The following is a 27,835-nucleotide window of genomic DNA, read 5'->3' on the forward strand; positions in this document are numbered from 1 at the left end:
AAACTCTCGCACCTGATTCGTACGGATTCACACGTGTTGCCACCGCCACTTCCACATACACTCTCTCTCTCTCTCTCTCTCTCTCTCTCTCTAGTCTCTGAACTTTCTCTCTAAAGTCTCTCTCTGTCTAAGCAGAAGCAGCTTCATTTGGTTCTCACAATGGCTGGGAAAAAGAGAAGGAAGCTGAAATCGTAAGATTTTTATTTTTTAGATTTAATATTTTGCCTAAAGTCAAATTGAATTGTAATGAATTTTTTTTCTCCCTTTTGAACAGTTTACTTGCTTGTAGTTAAGGATGAGCAACATGATGTTAGTGTTTAAGGGATCAGTTTGAGGTTTATGTGGGGATACCCAATGTGTTTTTGCAACAATTATACGTCTGAATTGTTCAAATTTGGAGTTAAGTCAGAAACTTGTGATGGGTTTATCAAATGGTTCTTAATCTGTGGCTATGAATGGTTCTGGGGTTTTGCAGATTAGATCAAACTAAGGTTTGTGATGGATACCGATGTGATTTACAATAATCATGAATATTAAGTGTTGAAATTCAGAGTCAAATTGAAAACTTTGTTGGGTTTTTTCATACGGGTTTAATCTGTGGCTATATTAAGGTAATAGATTTTTGGGTTTTAGTCTAATCTACGTGTGTTTTGGATAAGAAATGAAGGGCCTATAACAAATTAGAAAGAAGAAAAATGAAGGGGCGAGTTCTAATCATAGCTTTGAATTGTATGCAATTTAGTAGCCCTTTAAGGGTGGTTGTCAATTGATTGTATTTCAAGCTTTTGTTGTTGGAGATCCAATCCGCTACAGATCATTGACTTCCTTTTTACTCTATCTCTGGTGTATGTTTGTGTGGTTTTTTCTTTTGATTTTTTTTTTTTTTTTTTTTTTTTGGGGGGGGGGGGGCTGGGCCTGGGTCTACTGCATTCAATATTTCAATCAAATCTAGATCACTAAAAAAAATGAGCTTCAGATAAGTGCATAATGTGGAAGTTTTTGGGGCTTCTTTAACTGTTTGCAATCTGAGCACTATAGGTCTTTAGTTTCACCTTTTAAGATTTTTCAGGAGTTCCAAGCTGTGTTTTGCGTTACATTTCTTGTAGCATCCTGTTGTTCACAATGGCATTTCAAGCTCATTAATTGGTTTTACTTGACTGTTTTATACTAGAAATTTATTAGGGTTTCATGTATAGGTTAGCCGAAACGGTCACTGAAAATAACAGAATGACAATGAAAGAGAAGAAGGAGAAATTGGAGCTGCAGACTTGGTCTAACCTTCCCACAGAACTTTTGGAATTGATTATCTCCTGTCTAACCCTAGAGGAAAACGTTCGTGCCTCCGTTGTTTGCAAGAGATGGCACTCAGTTTCAATCTCTGTCCGGGTAGTAAATCAATCACCATGGCTTATGTACTTCCCAAAGTATGGTAACCTGTATGAATTTTATGACCCCTCACTCTGCAAGACACATTCCATTGAGCTGCCCCAGTTGAATGCGTCTAGGGTTTGCTATACTAAAGATGGCTGGTTGTTGCTATACAAACGCAGATCTCATCACTTGTTCTTCTTCAATCCCTTTACTCGCGAAGTGATTGAATTGCCCGGGTTTGCGTTGTATCTTCATGTTGTTGCCTTCACTTGTGCCCCAACCTCTACCAACTGCATGCTTCTTACAGTTCAGGAGATGGGTCCACAAAGTGTTGCTGTTAGCACTTGCCATCCTGGGGCAACAGAGTGGGTTACTGTTAATTACCAACATCATTTGCCCTATCCTTTTTATACTGATTCTTTGAATAAGTTTGTTTTCTGCAATGGACTCTTCTATTGTCTGAGTTCCAATGATTGGCTAGGGTTCTTTGACCCACTGCAACGTACATGGAATGTTCTTGCTGTGCCTCCACCCAAACGCGACGGGAAGTTGTTGAAAATATGGCGGCCGGGCACTTACATGACGGAGCATAAAGGGGAAATAATGCTTATTTATCGTTGTTCAGGAAGTGCAAAACCCATTATGTTTAAGCTGGATCGGAGAAACATGGTATGGGAAGAGATGAAAAGCCTTAATGGTATCACAGTTTTTGCGAGTTTCTTGTCGTCTCATTCCAGAACTGACGTTCGTGGACTGATGAGAAACAGTGTCTACTTCCCCAACGTTCGTTTCGGTGGCAAGAGTTGCATGTCATACCGTTTCGATAATTGTAGATACTATCCGGGTAAGAAGCGTGACTTGGGAGGTCTTTATCCTCAAAATATCTGGATTGAACCGCCCCAAGACTTCACAAGCTTCGCTGAATTGCCGAAAGAAATCTAGTTGCACAAGTATGATGGTAGATGAACATTTAGAGACTTTTTTTTATTAAAATGTTTAGCCGTAACTGCATTGGATGGAAAAAGCTATATTAATTGCTATAATTTTCTGTATAAGAAGTTTCACTTTTAGGAAATACCCCCTTAACCCATGTAAATAGGCGGATAGCGGATGTGGAGCTGTTTTTAACCACCCACTTGAACACTCCTAATCATAAGTGTCCGTTAGAAGTAAAATGTTGCCGGATAGTGTATAATCTTATTTGTGCTTAAAGTGAGGTTCGGGGCGGCATACTGACAATTATGAGACCCGCTTCGAAGATGGCAATACATCTCAAAAGGAAAAGATATTATATAATTTACAGGTTTGGCTTATATCTTGTAAATTTTTCAATGGAGATCTCTTGTTAAGAAAACTGAATGGATAAGTAGACATTTCCTCCAATCTTTTGCAATCTTTTCATTCATTTTTTAACAGGAAATGTCTGATGAAAAATTTATCGGATGCAACACTTACGCACACGAACAGCTTCAAGTATTATATTGCCATGTAGACGACATTTTATATGCAACAATTCTGAAGAGACTTTTTTGTACCAACTATCTGTTAGAAAGCAAGAAAAATTGGTATAAAATGATCTAATGAAAAATGCCCCACCATTCTCCATTGCATGAAGGATAATATAATTCATCTCTTTTAGGAGTATGAGATAGCAAAAGGATTGATGGATGCATTAGAAAAGAAGTATGGTTTAAGGTCATAATCGACTCATACACAACTATTATTTGATTAATATAACACTACTCGTATGAGTGAAAATGATTGTCCTGCTAATCATGTTTTCATGTAAACAACATGAAATTCATTGGTAAGGAACTTGCAAATCTTGGTCACCCAATATCAGACATAATGCATGTCATAATTGTTAAGGAATTTGAATTTTGTAATAAACTACTATTATATTTTGATCAAATAGTAATTTTAAAAGATACATCAATTTTAAAATGACACAAATGAGACACGAGCCTTCCTTCTTGCATTTCTTATTAAGAATTTATGATAGCTAGAAAGAAATTATCGTAATCTGAAGTTTGGGGAGAACAATTGTCGGTTAGTGATAGTTTGTCTTAATTTTTTGATATTACATGCATAATTTTATTTTCATATGGTTTATGTGATCTTTCATTGAAAATATTTAAGGACGTCTCAATTTACAAATATTTAAAATACTATTCTTATTCTGAAAAAAAGAAAAAAGAAAAAGGTACTATTCTTAATGTAATCTTACTGAAAACTAGAATTTTAGTATAATAAATAAATATATATATATATATACTCTAGTTGGATGGCACGTGCATTCCCAGTATTATGTATCTTTATAATTGTTAACATATATATATTGTAGAATAGATTTAATATCCAGATTATTGAACAAGTATATATTAAATTTTTGAAACAAATAAAGAGTTTCAAGGATGTTCTGAACATCAACTTTAACACCATCAATACCAGCCGATGCCAGATATGAGTGTTGTTCATTATAGAAATTCAAAACTTTTTTAGGGTTCACAAGGCCAAGCCCATTTGATGTAATGCTTTTTAAACTTTCGCATGCCTCATTTGATACAACCCTGGGAGATGAAACAGGGTAGGCCAATTTAGACTCATAGTGTTCCATTTCGGTAACACCAGGTTTAACACCAGCTCAATACCCTGTTATTGCATGCCACACATAAACGTACCTGGCAATTCCAAAAATGAAAAAAGCATAAATATTATATAAAATAAAGTAGCAGTAAAAGATATGAAAATCTAAATAAGAGAATCATACTTTAAAGCATGTTTGTCCTTTATTTCACCAACAATGTGGCGAAGTCCCAATGTTGGATCCTCTACTCCGTGAACCTCTGTGCCATCTTTCTGAAATTTGTGGTTCTCTTTGATATTTGTCAACCTGTTTGCAAAGCTGAACGACAGGAAGACAGCAAAAATGACATATATTGTTAGCCAAAAAAAAGAAAAGGCCGCACAAAAGAAAGAAAAGTCTTTTGCATAAAGCACTCACTCGGCTGCGTTATCAGCTTTGGATTCAGTGCCAGTGGGATCTATGCTAACTGATTGCCATCCATCATCAATTATAACAAATTTTGGAGGAATTCCACCCTTCTCTAAGCTGCAATAGTTTTACTTGTTAGTATCTTTCTATGATGCCATCCATGTTACTTAAACTACTACCCATGATGAGAAAATCAATACCTCTTTAAACCTTGCTTTACGCCCTCTGAAGTGACATCAGTATAGAAAGCATCCCATGTACACCAGCCAAACCAGTTCAACATGTCTGGCATCTGAAGCATATAACATAAAGAAATTAGAACTTATGAAGTTAGATATGAAAATGTATAAAGTTAGATATGAAATTAGAACTCCAGCCAGAGGATACTTTATACGTTCTTTCTCTCACAATGAGAAAATGTCTGTAATTGTTTCTCAACACTCCTGTACATAAATTGATGTATTCTAAAGTTCAGATATGTGTAAAGAAAGAGCATTTTGCTCCTTTAAGTTTAAATTCTGCAATAAAACCTGGTCTGTTGGACAGATTCAAAAAGTCTAAGAGGATAAGATCTAGTATAGTACATGTACACGAGTGATCTAATTCACATGGTATGTGACAGTACTTAAATCTATAAGTGGTTCTTCAAGGAAAAACACTAAAAAAGAATGTTTCTTCTAAATTCCAAAATAAAGGAAATGAAATGTGTACATGTCTCTTCAAGGATAACTTAGACATGAAATTTAAAACAATGAACAGAAATTGAGGGATATTGGTATTACCAATTTATAAAGGTGGATAAAACTTAAAACTTACTTCACTGCATTTGTGATTACATCAAATGGGTCTAGTCCAGCAACCACAAAAACCAAATGACTCCCCTCAAATCCTTCAACAGCGGGATCTCCTGCAAGAAACCTCAATCCCTCCCCTCAATCCCTCCCATAATCCCATCTCCCACTATCATCGCCACAAAGAGGCAGCAGACTCGAAATTGTAAACCCATCGGGTTTCACCCCATCATTCTGTATATATTTTACCACCTGCCCCAATTCCTTATCAAAACTGCAACCCGCGGAGGTCGCATAGCCCGCTATTATTACATCCAAGAACATTAATTTCTCTTCAGCATTTCATCAAACAAATTCTGGGAATCATTAAATTCCACGCATTTACAGTACATCCACATCAACAAATTCCCAACAACTGTATCCAAAAGAAACCCAATACATAAACTCTTCCCTTGAATCAATTTCCCAGCAACTGAGTCACCAGAAACCATCTGGTGGAGTAAAGCTAACAATTGCCCAAAAGAGTTTTAAGTCACGGAAAATTTTCCAGGCATTAATATAAAGTTCAGTTTTACCACATGAAGCAGTGCAAATTTCTGTTTTGCTTATTAACCTCCATTTTTTTCCCCCTTGCTTGGACAGCTAAAGCTGTCAAAAGTTCTGAAAGCATATGAAGCAATGAGAACCCATATTAAGTAACAAAAATTAGATTTGCGTAAATTCAACCAACTGAGACAGTACAAACTACTCTACCAAGGATTACAAATGAAAATATACCTTGAGAATGAAATCACAAAAGTGTCATAATAGTCTGTTTTGGAAGAAACAGCACACAAAACAGTTACACATAAAGAAGTTGTGACTTTTTGAATAAAAATATCAGATAAATTTATCCACATAACTCATGACAAACATATAAAAGAGCATAAAAAAGGAAATCAAGCAAGGCGTGCCATGTATGTAAAATACCTACTCATGAACACATTAGCAAGTTGGGAGTGGGATAAGAGACAAACCAATATTTGGAGAATGCATTCTTTAGCGTTGAAGGAGATGACTGCCCACACATTGATAACAATGTGGCAAATGGATCTAACTGATCATGATCCAATTAAGTTGTTGACATCAGGGAGAGTTTCTTAACAGCAACTGCTAGATGTTCACAATCCTCATGACCCTCACTCACTGATACTGCATTTCTCCTTTGAAATTTTCTCGTTTGATTCTTGAGAAAATGCCGATCTACACAACAAACCAAATAACTTCCTTGGTCGAAATTCAACAAAAGAAAAGAGAGAGAGAGAGAGAGAGAGAGAGAGAGAGTCTCTTTTCAAACAAGTCAAAGCCTATAATTGCAAGAAGCTCAAGCGATTACCTTACTGTGAATCAACTTGTGTAGTGCCCCAGGACATAAAATTATAGCAATTACCTGCCCCTTAACTCTCCTAAATTTACTTTTATCAGCACCATTTCATCCTCCATGCTTTCCCATTTCGCACCATATATAAATAAATAAATAGCCAATGCAAGATGGGCGAGAGATCTTACCAGACTTCATATCCACTCTCTCAACCTTCCCATTTCTACTGAAAAGCCGGTCCAGATCAGATGGTTGTGCGTCATACTCAAAATCTCCACAGAAGATGGGCTTCATTTTTCCTGCGACACTATAAGAAAGCACCATCATGATTTGATATATCTTGGACTCAGTAAGAAGTAAACTTGGTCAAGCAACTGAAATTCGTGCAGTTAACTGAAAGTAAGCATGACCACAGCATAATAACCCAGGGAATATCGTCTGCACATAAAATGCAAGTCAACTTATATATAATATGCTTATAACAGGATGCCATCTAAAACTACACAGATTGAGAGTTGAGAGTGGAAATTATGGCTCTTTTCAGAAAATGAAAATGAAAAAGAAAAAAAAAAAAGAAAAAAGAAGAAACTAAAACCAGGGTAATTATATTTTCTTTTCCAATTGACCAAAATTTTTACAAGTCAAGCTTGTAGTAACCCATAATTCAACAGAGAAAAACCCATAAATCCACCCATCAGTATGCAACAACCTCAAATTTGTAAATGCTTTCTCGAAATAAACCAAAATATTCAACTTAACACATTAGGAGTCACTGCCCGCAGTCAAGGAGTAACAAAACACATTCAGATTGAATGAGGCTCATACACCAAAATTAGTTTGTGTCTAGGGTGTGAATACTATGTTTGTTAATGGTTACCCGAATATTCCCCATTTACCCCTACTCCTTTTCCTGAGTTTTCTCACCAATCAAACAAAATCCAAATAAAACACACCCAAATAAAACGAAATCCAGAGCCTGTAAAGGATATAATAGTATAAGGGATATAATTGTAATAGTCAGACTTTAGACTTTTGTTAGTTAGATAGTTGGGCTTTTGTTAGTTAGTTAACAGACGTAGGCTAAGAGTATAAAAGCCCAATGTATGAGAAAGAAAGGTTATCGAAAGTGTTAAAAGTATTTTCTTAGAATTGTAGTTCTTGGAGCTTTTGGGTTGAGCTCGAATCACCCATTCTTCTTGGAGCATGATTAAGCTCAAATTAGTCAACTTTTTATCAATGTCAATATACAGTTTATCCATTCCATTCTTTCATTCTACAAATCCATCAATATCCATTCCAATTTTATATCCATTTACATCTATCTCATAGAAAATATCCTAAGAAACAAGAAAGTACATTACAAGTGGTATCAAAGCCCTACGGTCCTACCATGGCAGAAGAGTATCAAATTTTCTTCAAGACGTATCTAGTCCGAAACAGAGAAGTCAGCTTGATCAAAATGAAGTTTCCAACCTTCACAGGTAAAAATCCGAATTCATGGCTTCTTATGGCAAACCAGTTCTTTAATTTTTATCGGATTCCAGTTAGGGACCGAATTCCGATTGTTGGATATCATATGAAGGGAGAAGCTGACATTTGGCTTACGAACCTTGAACGGTTTGGGATGATTGGGAGTTGGGAATCATTTGTGGGAAAATTGAAGTACCACTTTCGAAAGGAAATGCAAGAAGAAGAGGATGCAAACCAAAAAGTGCAGCAACAGATTTTACGAAGGAGGCAAATTGATGAGGAATTACGCCAGGCGATGGAGAAATTGCGTGAGTGCTTCAGCAAAGGGGACAATTGTGTTGCGAGTTTGCAAGATGTTGCACAAGAAGAAGGGTATGAAGACGAACAGTTAGAACATTTTGGGGAGAAAAATCAAGAAACAAGAAATTGTGCGAAAAATCAAGAGACAAGAAATGAGAAACTCAAGAACGTAAATGTAAATTCCGAGACCCAAGCGGAATCAGTTGAAGAGGAAATTCAAGAACCGAAAGAAGAACAAGAATCAATGGAACAAAGAGAAATAGAGGATTTTCAAGAACCTGAAATTTTGGAAGAAGGCAGAAACATATTATCTGAAGAAATAAAGACAATTGAAAAGTTAGAAGTTTTTGGTGTTCCGGAATATCTTCAAGACCCTGAAGAGAACGCACATGTGGCTTCCGATTCTCAAATGGAATCCGTGGAAGAAGAACTTCAAGAACAAAAAAAGATCAAGACCATACCTAGGCCGTTAAGGCTTGAAACATTCGAGGGCGTCGACGATCAAACGGCGGCAAGCTTCGATGAAGTTGGTTCCGAAATTAGGGTCAAGATTTCCACGGAGGTGCAATTGAAGACCTTCGGCAATCAGCGTCGCGTTGATTTTGTGACCAAAGGTGAAATTGAAGATTTGTTGGAGCACAATGTTGGAATATTTTTTCCAAAGAGGGAGATACCTTATGATGCGGCTAAGGTGTTTGATAAAAAGCTGAAAATAAAGTTGATTACTGGTGTCTTCTTCTTTTGGAGTGGCAGATGGAGCTTTGATCCAGGTGTGAAATCCTTTTTCCTTAGGTGCGGCTGCTGGATTTTTAATCCCGGCAAGTAGGGCTGTATTCGAGCCGAGTCGAATCGAGTATTGAATGTTCAAGCTCGGCTCATTTAATTTTATTTCGAACACGAGTCGAATTCGAATTTATCATCGAACGAAATATTCTGTTCAAGCTTGGCTCGTTTAATTTTATTTCGAATACGAGTCGAGCTCGATCTTATCACGAGCTGCTCAATTAACTTATTCATTTCTTATATAAAGTAAATATCATGATTGTTTATATTTTCATAAATCCATATTAATCATTAATTAATCAAGTCTTATTAAAATTTTATCATCTGAGTTCATTAAATAAATTAACTTGAATCTTAAATAATATAATCTCGAGTTTATATGTATGTATATAAATTTATTATGCACATACACAAATTACATGTGTGCACACAAACACATATAACCACACATACTCACAAACACACTTATGTACACACAAATCTATAAAATTAAACTCACAACAATAATTCAAGCTATATCTATCATATTTGGATGATGATTCATTTTTACTTAAGATGTTCTTATTACAAAATTAAAATAATACTAAGAAAAAATTGTAAAAATGAAGTTATGCGAGTTTATACAAGCTTATCCGAGTCTATCCGAATCGAGCCGAGTTTATACGAGTATGTCTCGTTTAATATTCGAATATATTATTGTGTTCACGAACGGCTCATTTATTATTCAAGCCGAGACCGAATCGAGTTTAACCGAACCGAATCGAGCCGAGCTGACGAGTGGCCGAGCTCATCTTACACCCCTACCGGCAAGACATATTTCTATCCTGAAGATAGGAATCCCAGCTGGAATCAGGAGCTGACTTGGTGGCGAGGAATGAAGCAGAAGACTGCGATTCTCATTTTGAGCTCCTGTGTGTTCCAGTACTTGACTGAGAATGGTGTGATTTTTGTTATGTGGAAGCATAGATGGCGTTGGAAATTTTTCACATTCGATTCTACCACTGGCTTTACAATCTCTTGTACCGGATGATTTTGCATGCACAGTTTAAGAGGCTCACGTTGGAAGCAGATGAAGAAGATGAAGGTTGGGTGTTTAACATGGAGCAGTGTGTGAAAGCCAGAAAAGTGATGTGAAATTGCAAGTTGCGATGGCTCTTGGGAAATGAGGAATAGAAGTTAGCCTTGAGCAGTGTGTGTGTCAAGTGATCTGTTGGGCAGTAAAGGTGTTCAGATGTTGGGCAGTGTAGCGACGTGCATGAGTATGAGTAGATGGCAACAGAAGTAAAAATGAACACTTGGCAGGGGTACCAGTACGTTGAAGTTGGGATTTAGCTAAGCATTAGAGAATTCTAGAAGAAGTGGTTTTTGGGAAATGTTCCACTCTTCGTTCAATTGAGCATGGCTATTAACGGGCTGATTATAATTAGCAAAAGGACCGACCGGGTATTTTTCTTTTCACCCCGCATCTTGCCCACAAGATGCTTTGAAGGAGTGTGTAGCGTAAAGGATAGAATAGTATAAGGGATATATATAATTGTAATAGTCAAACTTTAGACTTTTGTATAGTTAGTTAACAGACGTAGGCTAAGAGTATAAAAGCTCAATGTATGAGAAAGAAAGGTTATCGATTGTGTAAGGGAATTCTCAGAATTGTGTAGTTCTTGGAGTGGGTGAGCTCGAATCATCATTCTTGGAGCCCGACTAAGCTCGAATTAGTCAACCTTTTATCAATTTCAATATACAGTTTATCCATTCCATTCTTTCATTCTACAAATCCATCAATATCCATTCCAATTTCATATCCATTTCCATCTAAATCATAGAAAATATTCTATAAACAAGAAAGCACATTACAGAGCCCTAATGTATAAGTACCATAGTAGCACAAACAAAAATCTTAAAAATGAACTATAATGAAATAAGCACACATGCACACAGACAGATAGAGAGACAGCGACAGCGACAGAGACGAACGGAGAGACAAGAACCTGAGGGAGAATGCGGCGAAGGTAGTCGAAGATCCAGAAACCATAAATTCTGCAGAGAAAAGCGTTTTCAAAACCGAACAACATTAATATCTACGTCTATCTCTCTCTCTCGCTGCGGAATAGGGACGCCGGATTTTCAAGCAAAAATTCAGCTCTCTGGCTCTACATACGAATGGATATGAAGGGCCTCCAACTCTCTGAGCAAAGATTTTCATCTCCATCCCCTGGCCGTCGCGATTTGTGGATGGATTTGGTTGCCAAATCGTCCTTCGGTATGGTTGGTGTCAGAGGAGAAAGGAAAAATTGAGAGAAATTTGTAAAATTTTTAAGACCAGTCGAAGAAGCAAGAAGAAGATGCTGGAAGCAGAAGAAAGGAGACGTGAAATACCTAAAAAACCAAGAAAATATCAGATTTGTATGAAAACGAATAACGGCAAAATTGTAAACACGGGCGGAACGAAAAGACCAAATACTCCTTAAAAAAACGCGGCTCTTTACAAACTCAAATGGCAAATCGGTAATTGAAAGTGAAAGACAAAATAACCCAGTAAATTTTTCTGCCATCCGAAGGGTAAACAAGAGCAACATAGTAATTTCCACAATCTAAGAAGATGTTGAAAGACAAAAATAACCCTGCCTATTTAGGTCTAATAAGGAACGAGAAGGGCAAAATCGTAAAACCGCACCATAAAGGAAAAAACACTGTACTCACGTTCAAAGAAAAATCACTGTGCAGGCCTCTTTCACACTTTTTATAATTCTCTAAAGTATATATATATTTAAATAAAAAAAAAATTTAAAAAAAAAAAGGGAAAAAGAGGTTTGAGACATAATTTCCTTAATTATTTACCAAAAAATAAAAAATAACAGTCAAGAGTATCATATGAGTATCCATGTGCTATAAAGCATAGTTCCCATCATGTATATAGTCCTCCACACCCTTACACGAAAAGAAGCCGGTACATATTTGACACGTCAGATAAAGTCAACAAAAATAATGTCACGTGATAGCCACGTGAGATCCTTCTTATTTGGCATCCATTGATTCGTTCACAGAGACTGAAAGCGTAGAAAAGCTCGCACCTGATTCTTACGGATTCACACGTGTTGCCACCACCACTTCCACATACACACACTCTCTCTCTCGCTCTCTCTCTCTCTAGTCTCTGAACTTTCTCTCTAAAGTCTCTCTCTGTCTAAGCAGAAGCAGCTTCATTTAGTTCTCACAATGGCTGGGAAAAAGAGAAGGAAGCTGAAATCGTAAGATTTTTATTTTTTAGATTTAATATTTTGCCTAAAGTCAAATTGAATTGTAATGAATTTTTTTTCTCCCTTTTGAACAGTTTACTTGCTTGTAGTTAAGGATGTGCAACATGATGTTAGGGTTTAAGGGATCAGTTTGAGGTTTATGTGGGGATACCCAATGTGTTTTAGCAACAATTATTGGTCTGAATTGTTCAAATTTGGAGTTAAGTCAGAAACTTTTGATGGGTTTGTCAACTGGGTCTTAATCTGTGGCTATGAATGGTTCTGGGGTTTTGCAGATTAGATCAAACTAAGGTTTGTGATGGATACCGATGTGATTTACAATAATCATGAATATTAAGTGTTGAAATTCAGAGTCAAATTGAAAACTTTGTTGGGTTTTTTCATACGGGTTTAATCTGTGGCTATATTAAGGTAATAGATTTTTGGGTTTTAGTCTAATCTACAAGTGTTTTGGATAAGAAATGAAGGGCCTATAACAAATTAAAAAGAAGAAAAATGAAGGGGCGAGTTCTTATCATAGCTTTGAATTGTATGCAATTTAGTAGCCCTTTAAGGGTGGTTGTCAATTGATTGCATTTCAAGCTTTTGTTGTTGGAGATCCAATCTGCTACAGATCATTGACTTCCTTTTTACTCTATGTGTGGTTTTTTCTTTTGAATTTTTTTTTTTTTTTTTTTTTGGGGGGGGGGGGGGGGGGGGGGTGCATTCAATCAAATCTGGATCACTAATAAGAAATGAGTTTCAGATAAGTGCATAATGTGCAATTTTTGGGGTTTCTTTAACTGTTTGCAATCTGAGCACTATAGGTCTTTAGTTTCACCTTTTAAGATTTTTCAGGAGTTCCAAGCTGTGTCTTGCGTTACATTTCTTGTAGCATTCTGTTGTTCACTATGGCATTTCAAGCTCATTATTGGTTCTATTTGACTGTTTTATACTAGAACTTATGGGGGTTTCATGTATAGGTTAGCCGAAACGGTCACTGAAAATAAAAGAATGACAATGAAAGAGAAGAAAGAGAAATTGGAGCTGCAGACTTGGTCTGACCTTCCCACAGAACTCTTGGAATTGATTATCTCCCGTCTAACCCTTGAGGAAAACGTTCGTGCCTCCGTTGTTTGCAAGAGATGGCACTCAGTTTCAATCTCTGTCCGGGTAGTAAATCAATCACCATGGCTTATGTACTTCCCAAAGTATGGTAACTTGTATGAATTTTATGACCCGTCACTCCGCAGGACACATTCCATTGAGCTGCCCGAGTTGAATGGGTCTAGGGTTTGCTACACTAAAGATGGCTGGTTGTTGCTATACAGACCCAGATCTCATCGCATGTTCTTCTTTAATCCTTTTACTCGCGAAGTGATTAAATTGCCCAGGTTTGAGTTGACTTATCAGATTGTTGCCTTCTCTTGTGCCCCAACATCTAGCAGCTGCATGCTTCTTACGGTTAAGCACATCAGCCCCACAATTGTTGCTGTTAGCACTTGCCATCCTGGGGCAACAGAGTGGGTTACTGTTAATTACCAAAATCGTTTGCCCTTTGTTAGTAGTATTTGGAATAAGTTTGTTTTCTGCAATGGACTTTTCTATTGTCTGAGTCTCACTGGTTGGCTAGGGGTCTTTGACCCACTGCAACGTACTTGGAATGTTCTTGCTGTGCCTCCACCCAAATGCCCTGAGAATTTTTTTGCCAAAAATTGGTGGAAGGGAAAATTTATGGCAGAGCATGAAGGAGAAATATTAGTTATTTATACTTGTGCTAGTGAAAACCCTATTATGTTTAAGCTGGATCGGAGAAACATGGTATGGGAAGAGATGAAAACCCTTGATGGTGTCACACTTTTTGCGAGTTTCTTGTCGTCTCATTCCAGAACTGACCTTTCTGGACTGATGAGAAACAGTGTCTACTTCCCTAAAGTTCGTTTCTATGGGAAGCGTTGCATATCATACTCTTTCGACAGTTGTAGATACTATCCGCGTAAGCAGTGTCATGACTGGGGAGATCAAGATCCTTTTGAAAATATCTGGATTGAACCGCCCCAAGACTTCACAAGCTTCACCTGAAGAAATCTAGTTGCAGAAGTATGGTCTAGTTGAACATTTAGAAATTTTTTATTAATATGTTTAGCTGTAACTGCATTTGATGGAATGTTATATTGCTTAGATTTCTGTATAACTAGTTTCCCCACAAAGTGACTTTGTTATACTTCTAGAAGAACTAATGTTGGACTTCTGTTTTCTTTTATCGTAAGTGTCTGTCAGGTGCAAAATGTTGCCAGATAGTAGTATGTATTAGATTTTCTCTTTTAATTCTTAAAACTTCTGATTGAAATAATTTCTGAATTGTTACTTACATATAAAATAGAGTTTACATGGTGATATAATACGTGAAGCTGTTGTGCACATGTTGACTTTCTGTGTTTGTAGATTACATGATATCTTTGCCTTTTTGAGATTTTTTGCGATCTCCAAAGTGGGTCTCATGGTAGTGAGTATGCTGCCCATAATCTCATTCTAGTCACAAATGAGAAGTTTTTTCTTCAGGCTTTACTTTATTATCATATGCATGAATTTTACAAAGAAAGAACGAAGAGTGGAGAAGAGTGAGGATCAACTGGAATATTTTAGAATTGGGATGAGAGAACCTCAGTGCATATGAACAGAATGGACAGCATACTGCAATATGCTAATCTGTCTAGCCTCTAGGCAACTTACTTATTAACCATGCAGACAGTTTCCTCCAAACAGGGTTAGAATTTTCTTTTCCAACTCAGGCTATAAAATTGTCACGTGAGATGCACATATTTTTTTAATAGAGTTTTCTCCAAGTTTGTTAACGTCTTTTTCAATTAAAAAATATATATATACTTCTCATATGCTCAAAAAACATATAGCAATTTTATAAATTGGATCGGAAGAAAACTCTATCATAAGCATAAACGTCGTATTAAAAGAATTAATCTGTGTTTCATTTTGTGTCTTTGAGTGCTGATCAGGTAATCAAACTTTTGAAGCTAACACTGTTTTGTTTTTGTTTTCCAGGATGTATGTCCTGTACATGGCTCTATTTTACCTGTCCTTAATAGTCTCATACTACAAAGAAAAAAAAAGTGGTGAACAACACTGGAAAAAAGAAACAAAAAAATAAAAAATAAAAAAAAATTAAGGGTTGATTGGCAGTGTGACATCAGTAAAATATGATAAAAATGAAATAAAATTGTAGTGTATAGCATTGCTCATTTTAATTACTCTCTAAAAGTTGAAAAACTGTTTAACTTTATGCACTTAAGCAAGAGAAAATGTATATTATCTTGCATTGGCTCTTTCTCTGTTAATGCAATAAAGAACCAAATTTAATTTTTCTCCTTGAATACTGAGTGTATTACTGCTCGGCCCCATTTTTGGGATTTTTCAATAAATTTTGTAATCATAGAAAAATAATAATTAAAAAAAAAAAAAAAAAAGAGCCACACTCAATGGCTGTCTAATCGCAATCCCTCCATAATCATTTATCGTGTAGTTTACAGGGTCCAATCCAAGATGAATTTTGTTTTATATATATATATATATATATAGGGTAGTGATTGGGGAGAGGCACTTGACCGGCTTTCTCCCCACACTTTTGAATAAATAAACCCACTTTATTGTAGAAAAAAAAAAAAATCAGTTTTGGAATAAAATGAATTTGTTTATTCAAAAGTGAGGGGAGAAAGCCGGTCAAGTGCTTCCCCCCAATCATTCCCCATATATATATATATATATATATATATATATGATTCAAGTTCAAGTCATTTATCCTCACATCCCACTAAACAAATTAACCTTTTAGCTAATCTAGCTAGATCCACAGCAAAAAAAAGTTACTAAAAAACTCCCTGCTTTGGAGAGGTTTTTTGCAAAATGCTACAATATTCAATAAATTTGTACATTTTTATTTCCCATTCTCTCTCCTCTCAAATAGAAATTGGATTACACTTGATTGCTTGATTCTAATATTCTATTCAATCGACAACATATATATATATATATATATATATATATATATATATATATATATATATATATATATATATATATATATATATATATATATATATATAAAATAAAAAAAAAAAAAAAAAAAAAAAAAAAAAAAAAAACCTAGTTACAAAATAATATTAATACCCTCTACTCTCGTATCCTAGCTCATAACGGGATGTGCTTCAAATGCCAATAAAAAGTAACCCATCTATATAAGTATTTAACATAAAAAAAAATTGCCAAGTAAAATGCATCCCAAGTTGAAATATCCTATAACCCTAAGTTATAACCAAAATCATTTTTATTTGGCATCAACTTGAAACCACATGAATCTAAAGCATCTTTTACTAAGATCAATGTAGTTGAATGTGAGCTTTTATTGGACAAATTTACTAAATTTTAAAGAGTCAAATGTCAGGGCCGGCTCTATATATTTTAATGTCTAAGGCAATAATTTTAATTGGAGCCTTTTTTATATAAATATAAATATAATTTATTTTAATTTTTATATTATATTTTAATTTAAAAATTATTTTTATAGCTTTTAAAATTTAATATTATATTGCTAGTATCAAATCTATATAATTTATTTTTAGTTTCAGTTAATTTGTTTATTCTTCTATTTTTTACAGTTTTTTTATATATTCAATTGCATATTTCTAGCAAACAGTTATAACAAAAATTATTTATAAAAAAAAAAAAATATATCCATAATATAAAATTAAAATAAAAGAAGAATAGAACCTTTATAAAAGATCTTTTTCAACTTCTTAAGATCATCTAATTTCCTCAACCTATAAAAGCAAAGACAAAAAAAATATATATATATTTTGTTAAACAATTTTATTATTCAAAATAAATTTATAGTATTTTCTATTGATGATTGAGAATTTTTTCAAACTTATCTTGCATCGAGAGGGACAACACAAGTGATCTACTTAAAATTTTATTTTTGTCTAAAATAAAACCTGAAATAAGAGAAGAAAACATAAAAAAAGTAAAGCCTAAATTATCACGACAATGACCAAAGAAAAAAAAAAAAAACCAAGAAAAAAGGGAACATGTGGCACATCCACACGTTCTTGGTGAAAAAAAGAAAAAAAAAATTAGAAAAAGAGTTATACAACCAAAAAGTAAAGCCCAAGTGTACAGTGCTGACTGCATCTCATGTGTCATGATGATGTGACACCCCACATCATGACACATGACGCAACTCTTATTGTCTTGACTCTTCTCTCGCACGGCAGCCACTCCACATTCATACTCTCAGCTCTCTCTCTCTCTCTCTCTCTCTCTTTATATTCTATTTCTCTTCTTCTTCAAGAGAAGAAGTGGTGGAAAAGAAGAAAGAAAAAGAAGGATAAGGGGTTCTATGAAGGGGGACCATGATCGCATCTGAGGCTTAATTTTTTATTTATTTTTTTCTTTCTATAATTTATGGGGTCTTGTTATTTCTTTTGTGAAAATAGTTGCAGAGGCCTTATTTAATATTTTTTTTGGGCCTTATTATTTCTTTTGTGAAGATAGTTGAGAGACCTTTTTTTTTTGGGGGGGGGGGGCTTATTCATTCTTTTGTAAAGAAAGTTGCAGAGGCCTTATTTAATTTAATTTTTAATTTTTTTTTTCTTATAAACCTATTTTTTTGGGGCCTTAGGCGGCCGCCTAGTGGAAGAGCCAGCCCTGCCGAATGTGAATACTTTAAATGAAAAAGCCTTTCTTCTGACCTTCCCTCCGTTTCAAGCTGCTTGCCGGGGGAGGGAGGCTCCTCCCTCCTCCCGGTTTTGTTTGGTTCTTCTCTTAGCCTTTTCGGGCTAGAGAGGTTTTTGAGCTAGTCTCCCAGCCACTAGGGCTGTTTGGAGTTTTGTGTCCCCCGGACTTGTTCGGTGTTGGATTTTAGTCCTCCTAGTCCGTTTGGAGTATGGAGGTTTGGGTAGTCTTTTAGTTTTTTTAATTGTTTCATTCGGTTAGCAGGAAAACATCTCAGAGAGGCGTCGGAGGAGGAGATTCCGTCGCTTCGGTGGCTGGCGAAATCTTGGTTGGTTTACAGTTTTTTCATCATTTGAAGGCCAGATCTGCGCTGTTTCACAGCCCCCCAGTCGACACGCGCCCCTTTGCTGTGCTCATCGACGTCCTCTGGTTCAGATGCTGCCTTCTACGGCTGGGTAGCTCAACGGTGACCGGCGCGTGGCTTCCACGCGCCAGGGTGTTCTTTGTACCTTGGGCCGCGCGTGATGGCCATGTTCCGTATCTTTGCCGTGCAGGGTGGTGCCCAGAGGTTTTCCTTGCTTTAGGCGGTTGCAAGGGTTGTCCGTTGGCGGCGCGTGTATTGCACGCGTCGTCTCCGGTGGTTTTTCCTCCGACGGCAGATCCTGCTTTGAGTGTTTTTTTGCTTTGGACAGATTGTATTTAACAGCTTGCTTTGGGTTTGATTTAGTCTGGTCATTGCTTTTAAGCACAGTTTTGTGACCGACTCCATAGTGCAAGTAGAGGTTCATATCTCAACGTAGAGGCACATTTCTGTTGGCTAGGCTTATTAGTAGCAGCTGTTGATATAATCTGTAATTTGGGTAACTGTTATGGGGCATTTGTATTATGTTAAGTCCCCGTTATTTGCAATATGTACTTTCGTTACCCTTGGGGTGTTATTAATGAAATCTTTACACTTTCCCTTCAAAAAAAAAAAAAAAAAAGGGTGAAAAAGCCTTTTTAACTTAAGTCACTTGCCGACCTCAACTATAATGTACATTAAAGCTGCACTTTCAGAGTAGGAGGAAAAAAAAAAATTAAAAAATTAAAAAATTGCGATGTGTCTATTTTATATGCGTGAGCACATGCTTTTAAATAGCAATGACATAATAGAAAGAAATTTTATTAAAAAATCATGTCTCTTCCAACTTTGTCTTTACTATTTAAAAAAATATGTGATTTTCAAATGCAAAATGGACACATGACATTTTTATAGATTGGATTGGAGGAAGCTCTTCCTATCTAGTTCGGAGAAAATCCTTGTCCAAAACAGCACTTCCTTTTTTTCATTTTTTGTTATGTTTTAAACCGACACCACTATCTTTTTATAAGAAACCAGTCTCAATACCTATATACTTGGTACTAGAAGCTTTTGGGTGGTATCTATAAAATTAAAATTAAAATTAGAAAAAGAAAAAGAAAAAAAGAAGCTGCTTTTGGGTGGCATCAATATTGGTAATAATTTGGTATCAATTTTTTTTTTTTTATTCTATTTTTCTCTCTTTTCCTCTCCCTTTTTATGTATGTAAATTGTAATTTTGTTGATGAACATTAGAAGTGATTTTTATTGTATTTACTTTTAGTAGTAAGTGTCTAACCATGAATTTTATATCTATTTAGATGCGGAATTTTCAATCAGCATTATTACATACTTCAACGTGATTTGTCTTCCACATCGCAGTTAACACACTAAATAGTAATTTTGCTCGGGTCCATTATTTTGAAGAGCAGGCTGAAAGGAATTAGTATTGGTTACGTCGAATTGCAACCAATACAGGGAGCCCAGGCAAAAGGCAGGTAAGCCCTAACCCCGAACTATCCCAAACACAAGTAAATCCCTTGAATCCCATCATCCTCCAAAAGTTTCTCAAATTTCAATTGCAAAGAGCCATACCATTATTACCATAGAACCCTCGTATGGGGCCTATGCAGGGACGTTGAGACATGTTTTAGAACGAAGATCTGTCGATTTATCTTACCCTTACATTTTCCCCTCCCTGAATTATCTGCATTGTCTGGTGAGCATTCCCACGCTAAGCCTAACAGCATTACAATCGTCTTCACCATATAAAGCATCAGTAAGCATCTTGCACACAACAGCCTATAGATGTTGAGCAGTTGGACCTCTTTCCACCTGCTCGGCATTTCTCTTTGAGAAAATAGAGAAAAAAATCTATTTTATAGTTCACATTAAATTTCATAGATCTAATGGTGTATATATTGTCATATGATAAATATGCTGCCACGTGATTTAATTCTTGATTACCCATTCTTACATTCATGTACCTCTAGACCAATGGGAATTATTCAAGCATTTGCATTGTGCAGATCAATTTTGCATTAAATAAATTTGTTTCTAAGACAACACATAAGCTTTATACTAAGTGAATTTCAGCCCACATCCGGAAGAAATATGATATATGACTAATTTTTTGATAAATCACACAAATTACTTCCGACTTTGTATTTGATTATGATCTATAGTATAGTGCCAAATTAAACTGCTCAACCCAAATACATAAGTTCTTATACAGGCATAAAATGATTCAATTAATATGGGTGATACCGGCTACGCCCACGGCTGCTGTCATTGCTGCGCCTTCCACCACTTGAGCCACCACTGCCACCAGTCCTGCCACCCCGGGACTGTGACGGAGGGGTATGTGGTTGCATCCCAGGTTGTTGCCTACAGCAAAAAATTAAACAAAGTTTAACTTCAACTGTACGGAGTCGAACTAAAAATGAAAAGTGAATTTCTCGACCATTTTTTCTTTCTTTAATGGCATAGTTACTAAGCACATTATTCATCCCACAATACCAACAGCATCACTGCTGCCACTGTAACTGACACCATTTTAAGTCGTCAAATACACTTCATGGAGAAGTGGAGACTTTGGCATCCCCATAAAAGATTACTAGGCGAGAGGCCCTCAAGATTTGCACGAACAATTTCCAGTGCATTTAGGCTTTTTTAGTAATGACATATAGAAGGCTTTTCTAGCTTATTTGACCATACAAGGGAAAGGGGCAGATTCTACAGGTACTAGTGGGTGGGTGGGTGGGTTAGGGGGGGTGGGGAGAGAGGGAGAGAGTAGGATTAGATCAACACACTATATTGCATCTCACATAGATCAACACACTATATTTAGACCTGCAGTATTTGGTGTATCATTTGCAATTGACCATACAAGGGAAAGGGGCAGATTCTACAGGTACTAGTGGGTGGGTGGGTGGGTTAGGGGGGGTGGGGAGAGAGGGAGAGAGTAGGATTAGATCAACACACTATATTGCATCTCACATAGACGGTCATAACCTACCTGATCATTGAAACAAGCAATTGCAAATGATACACCAAATACTGCAGGTCTAAATACTCCAGTGTAACGATTCACTATCTAGATAAGCAGGTATTGAAAGAAAGGTTGGCAGACAATGCAGCAAAGTAATAGGACTGAAAGAACAAGCCTTACAGTACAATAAAAACACAAGGCATACATTGTATGATTAACTAGAAAAAGCCCAATATATTACACTTACAGGACATATCCGATTCTTCCATCTGGCAAAAGCATTGGCATCATTGCCATGCCAGCAGGAGTTGCACCCCTACCATAGATCAGTGGCTGCAAGAATTTCGCACCTATATCAGCAGTAAAAACTAAACAATGCTACAACCAGAAAATTTGCAAGAATTCTCAGTATTTATAATATGCACCTCTCAGCAAAGAAAACAAACCAATACTTTTAAAGTAAACACCTTGATTAGTTGTGATCACATATGAAGATCAACAATAAGGATTTATTGCTTGTTCCAATCAAATTTTATGCATATACACATTTATTTCTTTTAACAAATGATAGAATAACCCTACAATCTATATGAATCCCACACTCATGGTGGGTCGAACCTTGCAACTTCTCCTTAAAAGGCAGGTGATGTACTAGTAGGCTAGAAGGCCATTGGTATTAATATAATTTCCTTTCCATTATCATTGTAACAGTCAAAACCAATTACAGTTTATAAATATAATTAGTAATGATAATGTCTTTTATATATTTCGTGGGGTGATGTGACAGACTAGCAATATGAGATAATGTACCATGTATTAGAAGCACAACTCTTGCTTGAAGATATAAAATCATTAAAGATGGAAAACAAAGATTACATACTATTAATGCTCTAGTCGTTTTAGTAAAATGAAGACAAACAAAACTAGGCAAAACACCAGAATGCGCCAAGTAGTTTGAATTTTAAAACATCAGGAAAGAATAATAACTATATTATAACATACTTAAACGACAGTTAACAATTGCCTTAGAGTCCATGAATCAAGTCTAACTCAACCTTATTTATAAGGGGCAAAGTGTTACAGTTATCTCCATTTCAATTTGAAAAAAAAAAAAAAACAAACAAACAAAAAAAAAACCAATATGGGAGCCCACTAGGCCCACTACAGACTACTGCAGTGAGCAGATCAGGTGCTGCCAGTTCTAAGGTATAATCCACCCAACTGGATCCCAATTTCTCTACACCTTGTAATGGATAAATATGCAATTTACAACTCTTAGAACTGTCCAAGCATCACAGTAATTTAAAAGTAAATATACTTTCCTTTGAAAATACTTTAAGAACTTCCTTTAACAACTATTTCCAGAAAGTAAGCAGAGCTCAGATGTTTTGGGGAGTGGGCAGAAGCATCTTACTTGTGCAAAGCCTGCTCCACCTACAGCACCATATCCAGCACCTACAGCACCATAGGGACTACCACCCATGCCATAACCAAGACGAGGTGGGTAGCTTGGGAGTAGGGATGACTTCTGCGTGTTTGGTGCTGAAGACTTCTGATCTGTCTGTGGCTTTGCAAGAGAACACTCCAAAACTTGACCTGTCAATCAGAGGACATCCAACAAAGACTGTCAACAATGCTAGTTCATAATCAAGGATCAGAACGGGCACAAGGTGCAAGGAGCAAAACAATTACCATCAATTTCATATTTTTCAGTGTTCTTCAATGCCTTCATAGCACTTGACCTTTCTGCAAAGTGAACAAAACCAAATCTGCTTTTTTCCTGTCCTGCTTTTGCAGGAGGGAGAGCCACTTTTGTGATCTTTCCATGATGTTCAAACAACTCTCTTAGACAATCCTGAGTAATGTCTTTTGGTAAATTCTTGACATACACTGCCTTAACCTGAAACAAACAAATTCCTTAAATCATGACTCCACCACAACCTTGGAATTACAAGTAAGAAGGCAACCACTTGACAAGAAAATGCTGCACGTCCATTTTCTTTTAGTGGCATACACACTCAAGGGGTCTTATTGCCACAAGCTTACCATCCACCCCAATGCTTATGGGTGAAGAAGTGCCATATGTGCTAGAGCTCATTGGTAATATGTTACACGTACATAGAGAGAATTCACAAGGAGGTCATGGGAGGGATTACTCACATAAAATAGAAGTTTATGAGCACTGCCCAAAACCATTAAAAAGCTTCATAAGCCCCTTTCTTATTGACAGTACACAGACTTCAACATCTATGCAGAGAGGATTCAACCACCCATAGATGTTGCTTGATACCCTATTCTTTTTTTTTCTTTTTTTTGGGGGTTGAGGGGGGGGGGGGGGGGGGGGGGGGGGGGTGTGGGTGTGTTTGGTTGTCTGATAAAATTATGGGCACAAAAGGGCATTAGAACATGGGTATTACGTATCCAGTGCAGCAAGGAATAGAAGGAAAGGATCATCTTCAAGTAGATCAGCACTTAAATCAAATAAAATACCATCATTTACATATCATTTCATTGACAAAATAACCAGAATGATAGTACAAAAAAATAGAAGACCTGAGACGCAGCAGAAGATTCCGCATTTTTGGGGTCAGCCCAGCTCACAGTTGGGGCATTGTTGTCAAGCTTAAATTTGGGGCTTGACATCTTCTGTCTTGAGTATTCCGCACATGTATGATTATAATACTCAATGAAAGCAAATCCACGGTTCCGGGAAGAATTCTGTGGGTCCTGTCTTGGTCAAGAAGATGCAAGGAAAAATTATAACATATTGAGGCATAAATGAAGAATCATGTCGATAGTCTTAAATCATATATTTGGCTATCACAGCAAACAAGCGTAACTTGAGCATGAACAATTATGAATGTAGTAAAAAATTAGAGAAGATATAAAATCTCACAAACCTTCAACAGTTCCACAGAAATGACCCCAGGCCCACTCTCTGTTACAGCCTTCTTCATATCTTCCTCACCCCAATTTCTGGGAACATTACCAATGAATAACCGATGCTTTGCTTGAGAAGTTGAACATTTTATTTTCTTTCCCTGGCAAAGAAAGAGGGGGTTAACAGAAAAGTCAATCCTACGAGAAATGAAGAAGTCCGACACTCCAAGTTTATCTTCAAACAAATGGAAGTGATAAATCTCGCAAGTCAAATGTGGAATGCACGTGCATGCTCACATCAGTGGTAGTCATCCCAAGCCATGGCTGAGGTTATTCAAAGGAGAAAGAGCATAACCATAAAGGTCCTTAAATTACCTTTAGTTCAGAATTATTTAACTCCTCAATGGCCCTAAAAGCCAACTCCTTGGTTCTGAAGGTCACAAAAGCATATCCCTTGGCCCCACCTGAATCTTTACCCTTCATTATTCTAACCTATTTTAATCAAATATAGATCTCATTAGTTTAACAAAAAATGAGCAGGCAAGGAATATTATAATCAACAATACACATTACCTCAGTGACTTCTCCTACAGGCTCACAAAAGCCCCTCAAATCCTCATCAGAAGCATCATAAGGAATTCCACCAAGGTACACTTCAGACCCATGAGGAGGCAGCGCAAGAAGCTCAGCATGCTTTTTTTTCTCATCTTCCTCCTCCGCCTGATCGACTTTCATCTCCTTGTTACCATGTGGCCCATTTTGTAAATCAACTCCTTTAGCAGCCTCCTTGTCTTCATCGTCTTCTTCAACCTCCTCTTCTATCTCTTCCTCTTCCTCTTCTTCTTCTTCTTCCTCAACCTCTTCCACTTCCTCATCTTCCTCTACCTCTTCATACTCAACCTCTTCCTCCATTGTCTCCTCAGGATCATTGTCTCCATCAAGGTCCACCTGCTCTTCAGATTCTATAGGCCTTTCAGGCTCACTAGGCTTTTCAGGTACATCTGGCTTATGAGAGGCTGCAGCACCTGATCTTGTCCTTGGCATCTTATGTATCTAAAAAGAAAGCTTGCAAGGCAACTGTGACAGAAGCCCAGAAGCCAGAAGCACTGGCAGAAGAAAGAATACAAATATGGAAAGGTGGAAACAATGAGAGGCCAAAAGGAGTTGCAGAGTAAGAATCTCGACAGAATTTTTGCCATGAGGTATGGCTCCAAGGAGTTGCAATTTGAATGATTCTCAACTAAGGGATCATACATAGTAACAAAAGTACAGAGACAGGTAAGCGAGAATTCTGAATGATAATCAAGAGGATGGTGATGCTCAACAGGTGAAAAAAACTATGAAGCAGTGAATTTCTCGAAATTTAGATACTGGCAGTTGCCCAAAAGCAATGGCCAGTTTATTTGTTTAACATTCTATCTGGAACAATGCAATCACGAAGAAAAAAGAAAGGGGAAAAAAATTAAGGATGAGATATTGAACATGTGTTGGAAATTATAAAGTGATTATTTTAATGCAGTAACACAATCCAGGCAACAGCAATATACATATATGAGGTAAGATCTGCACTTGAAAAGTTCAATCAAATAATCGTTGCAGAATAGAAAGACAGCAGCCAGATACCGGTCATTAGGTTTAATTATGAACTGCGAAGACATGGTCTATGTCCAGTCCACAACAATAATTCCAGTTCCAGACACATTTTCCATGTATATGTAGGTAACCTGAAATTTGAATCTTTTGTTGCTAATCCAACCAATCAAGACCAATCTTCAATTTATATCTTAGTTGCATTATTCAAGCAAGCATCTCAAATCTATTACAGGCATGACATGCACGGTTTCCCATTCAGAAATTCCAAATTAATGGGATTCATGAAAATATCAGTTTTAATAACGATTTAAGACGCTATTGGATTTATTTGTCGGCATTACATCTTCTAAATCCAGAATCTGTATGAGCAAAAGTTTCAACATTTTTAAAAATAATAATAAAAAAAAAAAATCATTTTTTAGGAAATAACTATGAACAAAAACCACTCAAAACAACAAAATTACAGAGCAATGAAGTTGATAAAATCCTATGCTGAAAACAAGTCTTGGAAAAATAAAATTTTAGGGCCTATTTGGAAAAATAAAACCCTTGATTAGTCGGCCGATAAGTGAAACTTCCCACCGCTAGCCGGCAGTTCCGTCGTCGGTAAGGGCTGAAAACCGCCCCTAAGTGATTGGTAATCAGCCCTAAACGCATCAACCCCATAATCATTCTATACCACGTCAGGCGCGAGAGAAGTCAGACACCGATAATCAAGTAAGACAGGCTACACTACACCCCATCATCGACGCAAACATTACAAGCACATTTGCTTCACAAATCTTCATTTGATAGGCCTTAAACAAAAAATTTGTACTTTCATAATCCAATCAAACACTATCTACGACATTGACCTCTTCATAAGCCTCTCTCCACTTTCCATTTACAACCCTATAAAGTACCCAAAAAAAATCGTTTTCACTACCAGCTCCACCTAGAACCAACCCACAACTGAATTCACAAGCTACGAGCTAAAAGAACCATCAACCATTAGAACCAAATTCCATAACTAAAAATGAAAGGAATAGACACGTTTTTTCTACGAGAAGTAGCAAAAACAAATTAGGAATATAAGTTGAGAGAAATTACCTGAGCGCGGAAAATAGAAAACAGATTGAAGCCCTAGACGGTAAACCACTTTGGTTTTTCGTGCTCAAAACCCTAATTTTCCAGTTCTCGAAGTTCTAGCGCAGTAGATCGACTTGATTTTAGTGTGCCCTAATGGTCGCGTAACAAGCATGACTTTCGGCTTCATTAATGGTTGGTTCAAATCTACCTAAAGCGCCTTGGAACTCGGGCTTTGAGCTTTTAGCCTTGGGCCCGTTTTATAGAGCTGTAAAGCCCGTCTTGGGTAGCTTGGGCTGATTAGTGATGCCCCTAACAGACATGTAATAATTATAACGATGATAGAAAAAAGTTATACATGTGACCGGTCCCACACGGATAATCCAATTTAAACCCAGATCAGCAATTTTAATCCTAAAATTCGGCTTTTGCAGGTCGGGGCAGATAGGTCCGTTTGGGCGGGTTTTGCCCACTTCTAAGGATAAGTTCATCCAAACCAGTTCATTAAACGGGCATTTGTCAATAATATATGTAGTTTTAGTATTGTATTTCTAAAAATAAATATGAGAAGCATGTGATTTTATTAAATATGTATGTGAGGCTCACGTGCATTTTAGACGGGTAAAGATTTTTTCTATTTCAAGTGAAATGATTTTATGTTGCATATTATGCTCCGTTTGTTTCGGCGTAAAATGGTTTCCGTCGTAAAATAATTTCGGGGAAGTCATTTTTTAGAAAAATATTTTTCTGTCGAAATCATTTTTCGGTGTTTGGCACGTACGAAAAATTACAAATATTTTTTATATTTTAATTTAATCATATTAATTTAAAAAAAATTAAATTTTATTCACAAAATAAAAAATATTAATATAAAAATATTTTTTAAAATTTGGCATATACAAATTCCGGCAAAAGTT

General features: G+C 36.5%; 4 protein-coding genes across 11 annotated transcripts; 2 read left to right on the top strand and 2 right to left on the bottom strand.

Annotated features, from left to right (window-relative positions):
• Window positions 1-2,754, top strand: LOC133872278 (F-box/kelch-repeat protein At1g57790-like). 2 transcript variants are annotated; one of them, XM_062309755.1, is made up of 2 exons: window positions 1-191; window positions 1,197-2,754. In XM_062309755.1, exons 1-2 carry the CDS (start codon window positions 160-162, stop codon window positions 2,311-2,313), a joined length of 1,149 nt encoding a protein of 382 aa, XP_062165739.1. In that variant the 5' UTR covers window positions 1-159; the 3' UTR covers window positions 2,314-2,754. The 2 variants fall into 2 exon arrangements, with proteins under 2 accessions (XP_062165739.1, XP_062165740.1); XM_062309756.1 differs by having other exon boundaries at window positions 81-191; window positions 1,202-2,754.
• A 1,020-nt stretch (window positions 2,755-3,774) lies between these two features.
• On the bottom strand, window positions 3,775-11,398 carry LOC133874087 (probable galactinol--sucrose galactosyltransferase 1). Of its 6 annotated transcripts, none has more exons than XR_009901202.1 (8): window positions 11,059-11,398; window positions 6,706-6,816; window positions 6,174-6,399; window positions 5,203-5,817; window positions 4,567-4,658; window positions 4,376-4,483; window positions 4,142-4,276; window positions 3,775-4,052 (listed from the first exon to the last, which is right to left on the bottom strand). XR_009901202.1 is itself a non-coding variant. In XM_062311918.1 (8 exons), the coding sequence occupies exons 5-8, from the start codon at window positions 4,656-4,658 to the stop codon at window positions 4,016-4,018; spliced, it is 372 nt and encodes a 123-aa protein (XP_062167902.1). In that variant the 5' UTR covers window positions 6,174-6,399; window positions 6,533-6,592; window positions 6,706-6,816; window positions 11,059-11,379; the 3' UTR covers window positions 3,775-4,015. The 6 variants fall into 6 exon arrangements, 4 of the variants coding, with proteins under 4 accessions (XP_062167902.1, XP_062167900.1, XP_062167901.1 ...); XR_009901201.1 differs by having other exon boundaries at window positions 5,183-5,817; XM_062311918.1 differs by lacking the exon at window positions 5,203-5,817 and adding an exon at window positions 6,533-6,592 and having other exon boundaries at window positions 11,059-11,379.
• A 777-nt stretch (window positions 11,399-12,175) lies between these two features.
• Window positions 12,176-14,659, top strand: LOC133872209 (F-box/kelch-repeat protein At1g57790). The gene is made up of 2 exons (XM_062309655.1): window positions 12,176-12,318; window positions 13,290-14,659. The coding sequence occupies exons 1-2, from the start codon at window positions 12,287-12,289 to the stop codon at window positions 14,386-14,388; spliced, it is 1,131 nt and encodes a 376-aa protein (XP_062165639.1). The 5' UTR covers window positions 12,176-12,286; the 3' UTR covers window positions 14,389-14,659.
• Window positions 14,660-20,495: 5,836 nt separating this feature from the next.
• On the bottom strand, window positions 20,496-27,130 carry LOC133872961 (heterogeneous nuclear ribonucleoprotein Q-like). Of its 2 annotated transcripts, none has more exons than XM_062310658.1 (9): window positions 26,943-27,130; window positions 24,834-25,313; window positions 24,636-24,752; window positions 24,281-24,421; window positions 23,934-24,107; window positions 23,073-23,280; window positions 22,795-22,976; window positions 21,628-21,713; window positions 20,496-20,776 (listed from the first exon to the last, which is right to left on the bottom strand). In XM_062310658.1, exons 2-9 carry the CDS (start codon window positions 25,302-25,304, stop codon window positions 20,641-20,643), a joined length of 1,515 nt encoding a protein of 504 aa, XP_062166642.1. In that variant the 5' UTR covers window positions 25,305-25,313; window positions 26,943-27,130; the 3' UTR covers window positions 20,496-20,640. The 2 variants fall into 2 exon arrangements, with proteins under 2 accessions (XP_062166642.1, XP_062166641.1); XM_062310657.1 differs by having other exon boundaries at window positions 24,834-25,366; window positions 26,943-27,129.
• Between the last annotated feature and the right edge of the window lie 705 nt (window positions 27,131-27,835).

The sequence above is a fragment of the Alnus glutinosa genome, chromosome 7 (genome assembly GCF_958979055.1).
Source record: "Alnus glutinosa chromosome 7, dhAlnGlut1.1, whole genome shotgun sequence".
Taxonomy (NCBI): domain Eukaryota; kingdom Viridiplantae; phylum Streptophyta; class Magnoliopsida; order Fagales; family Betulaceae; genus Alnus; species Alnus glutinosa.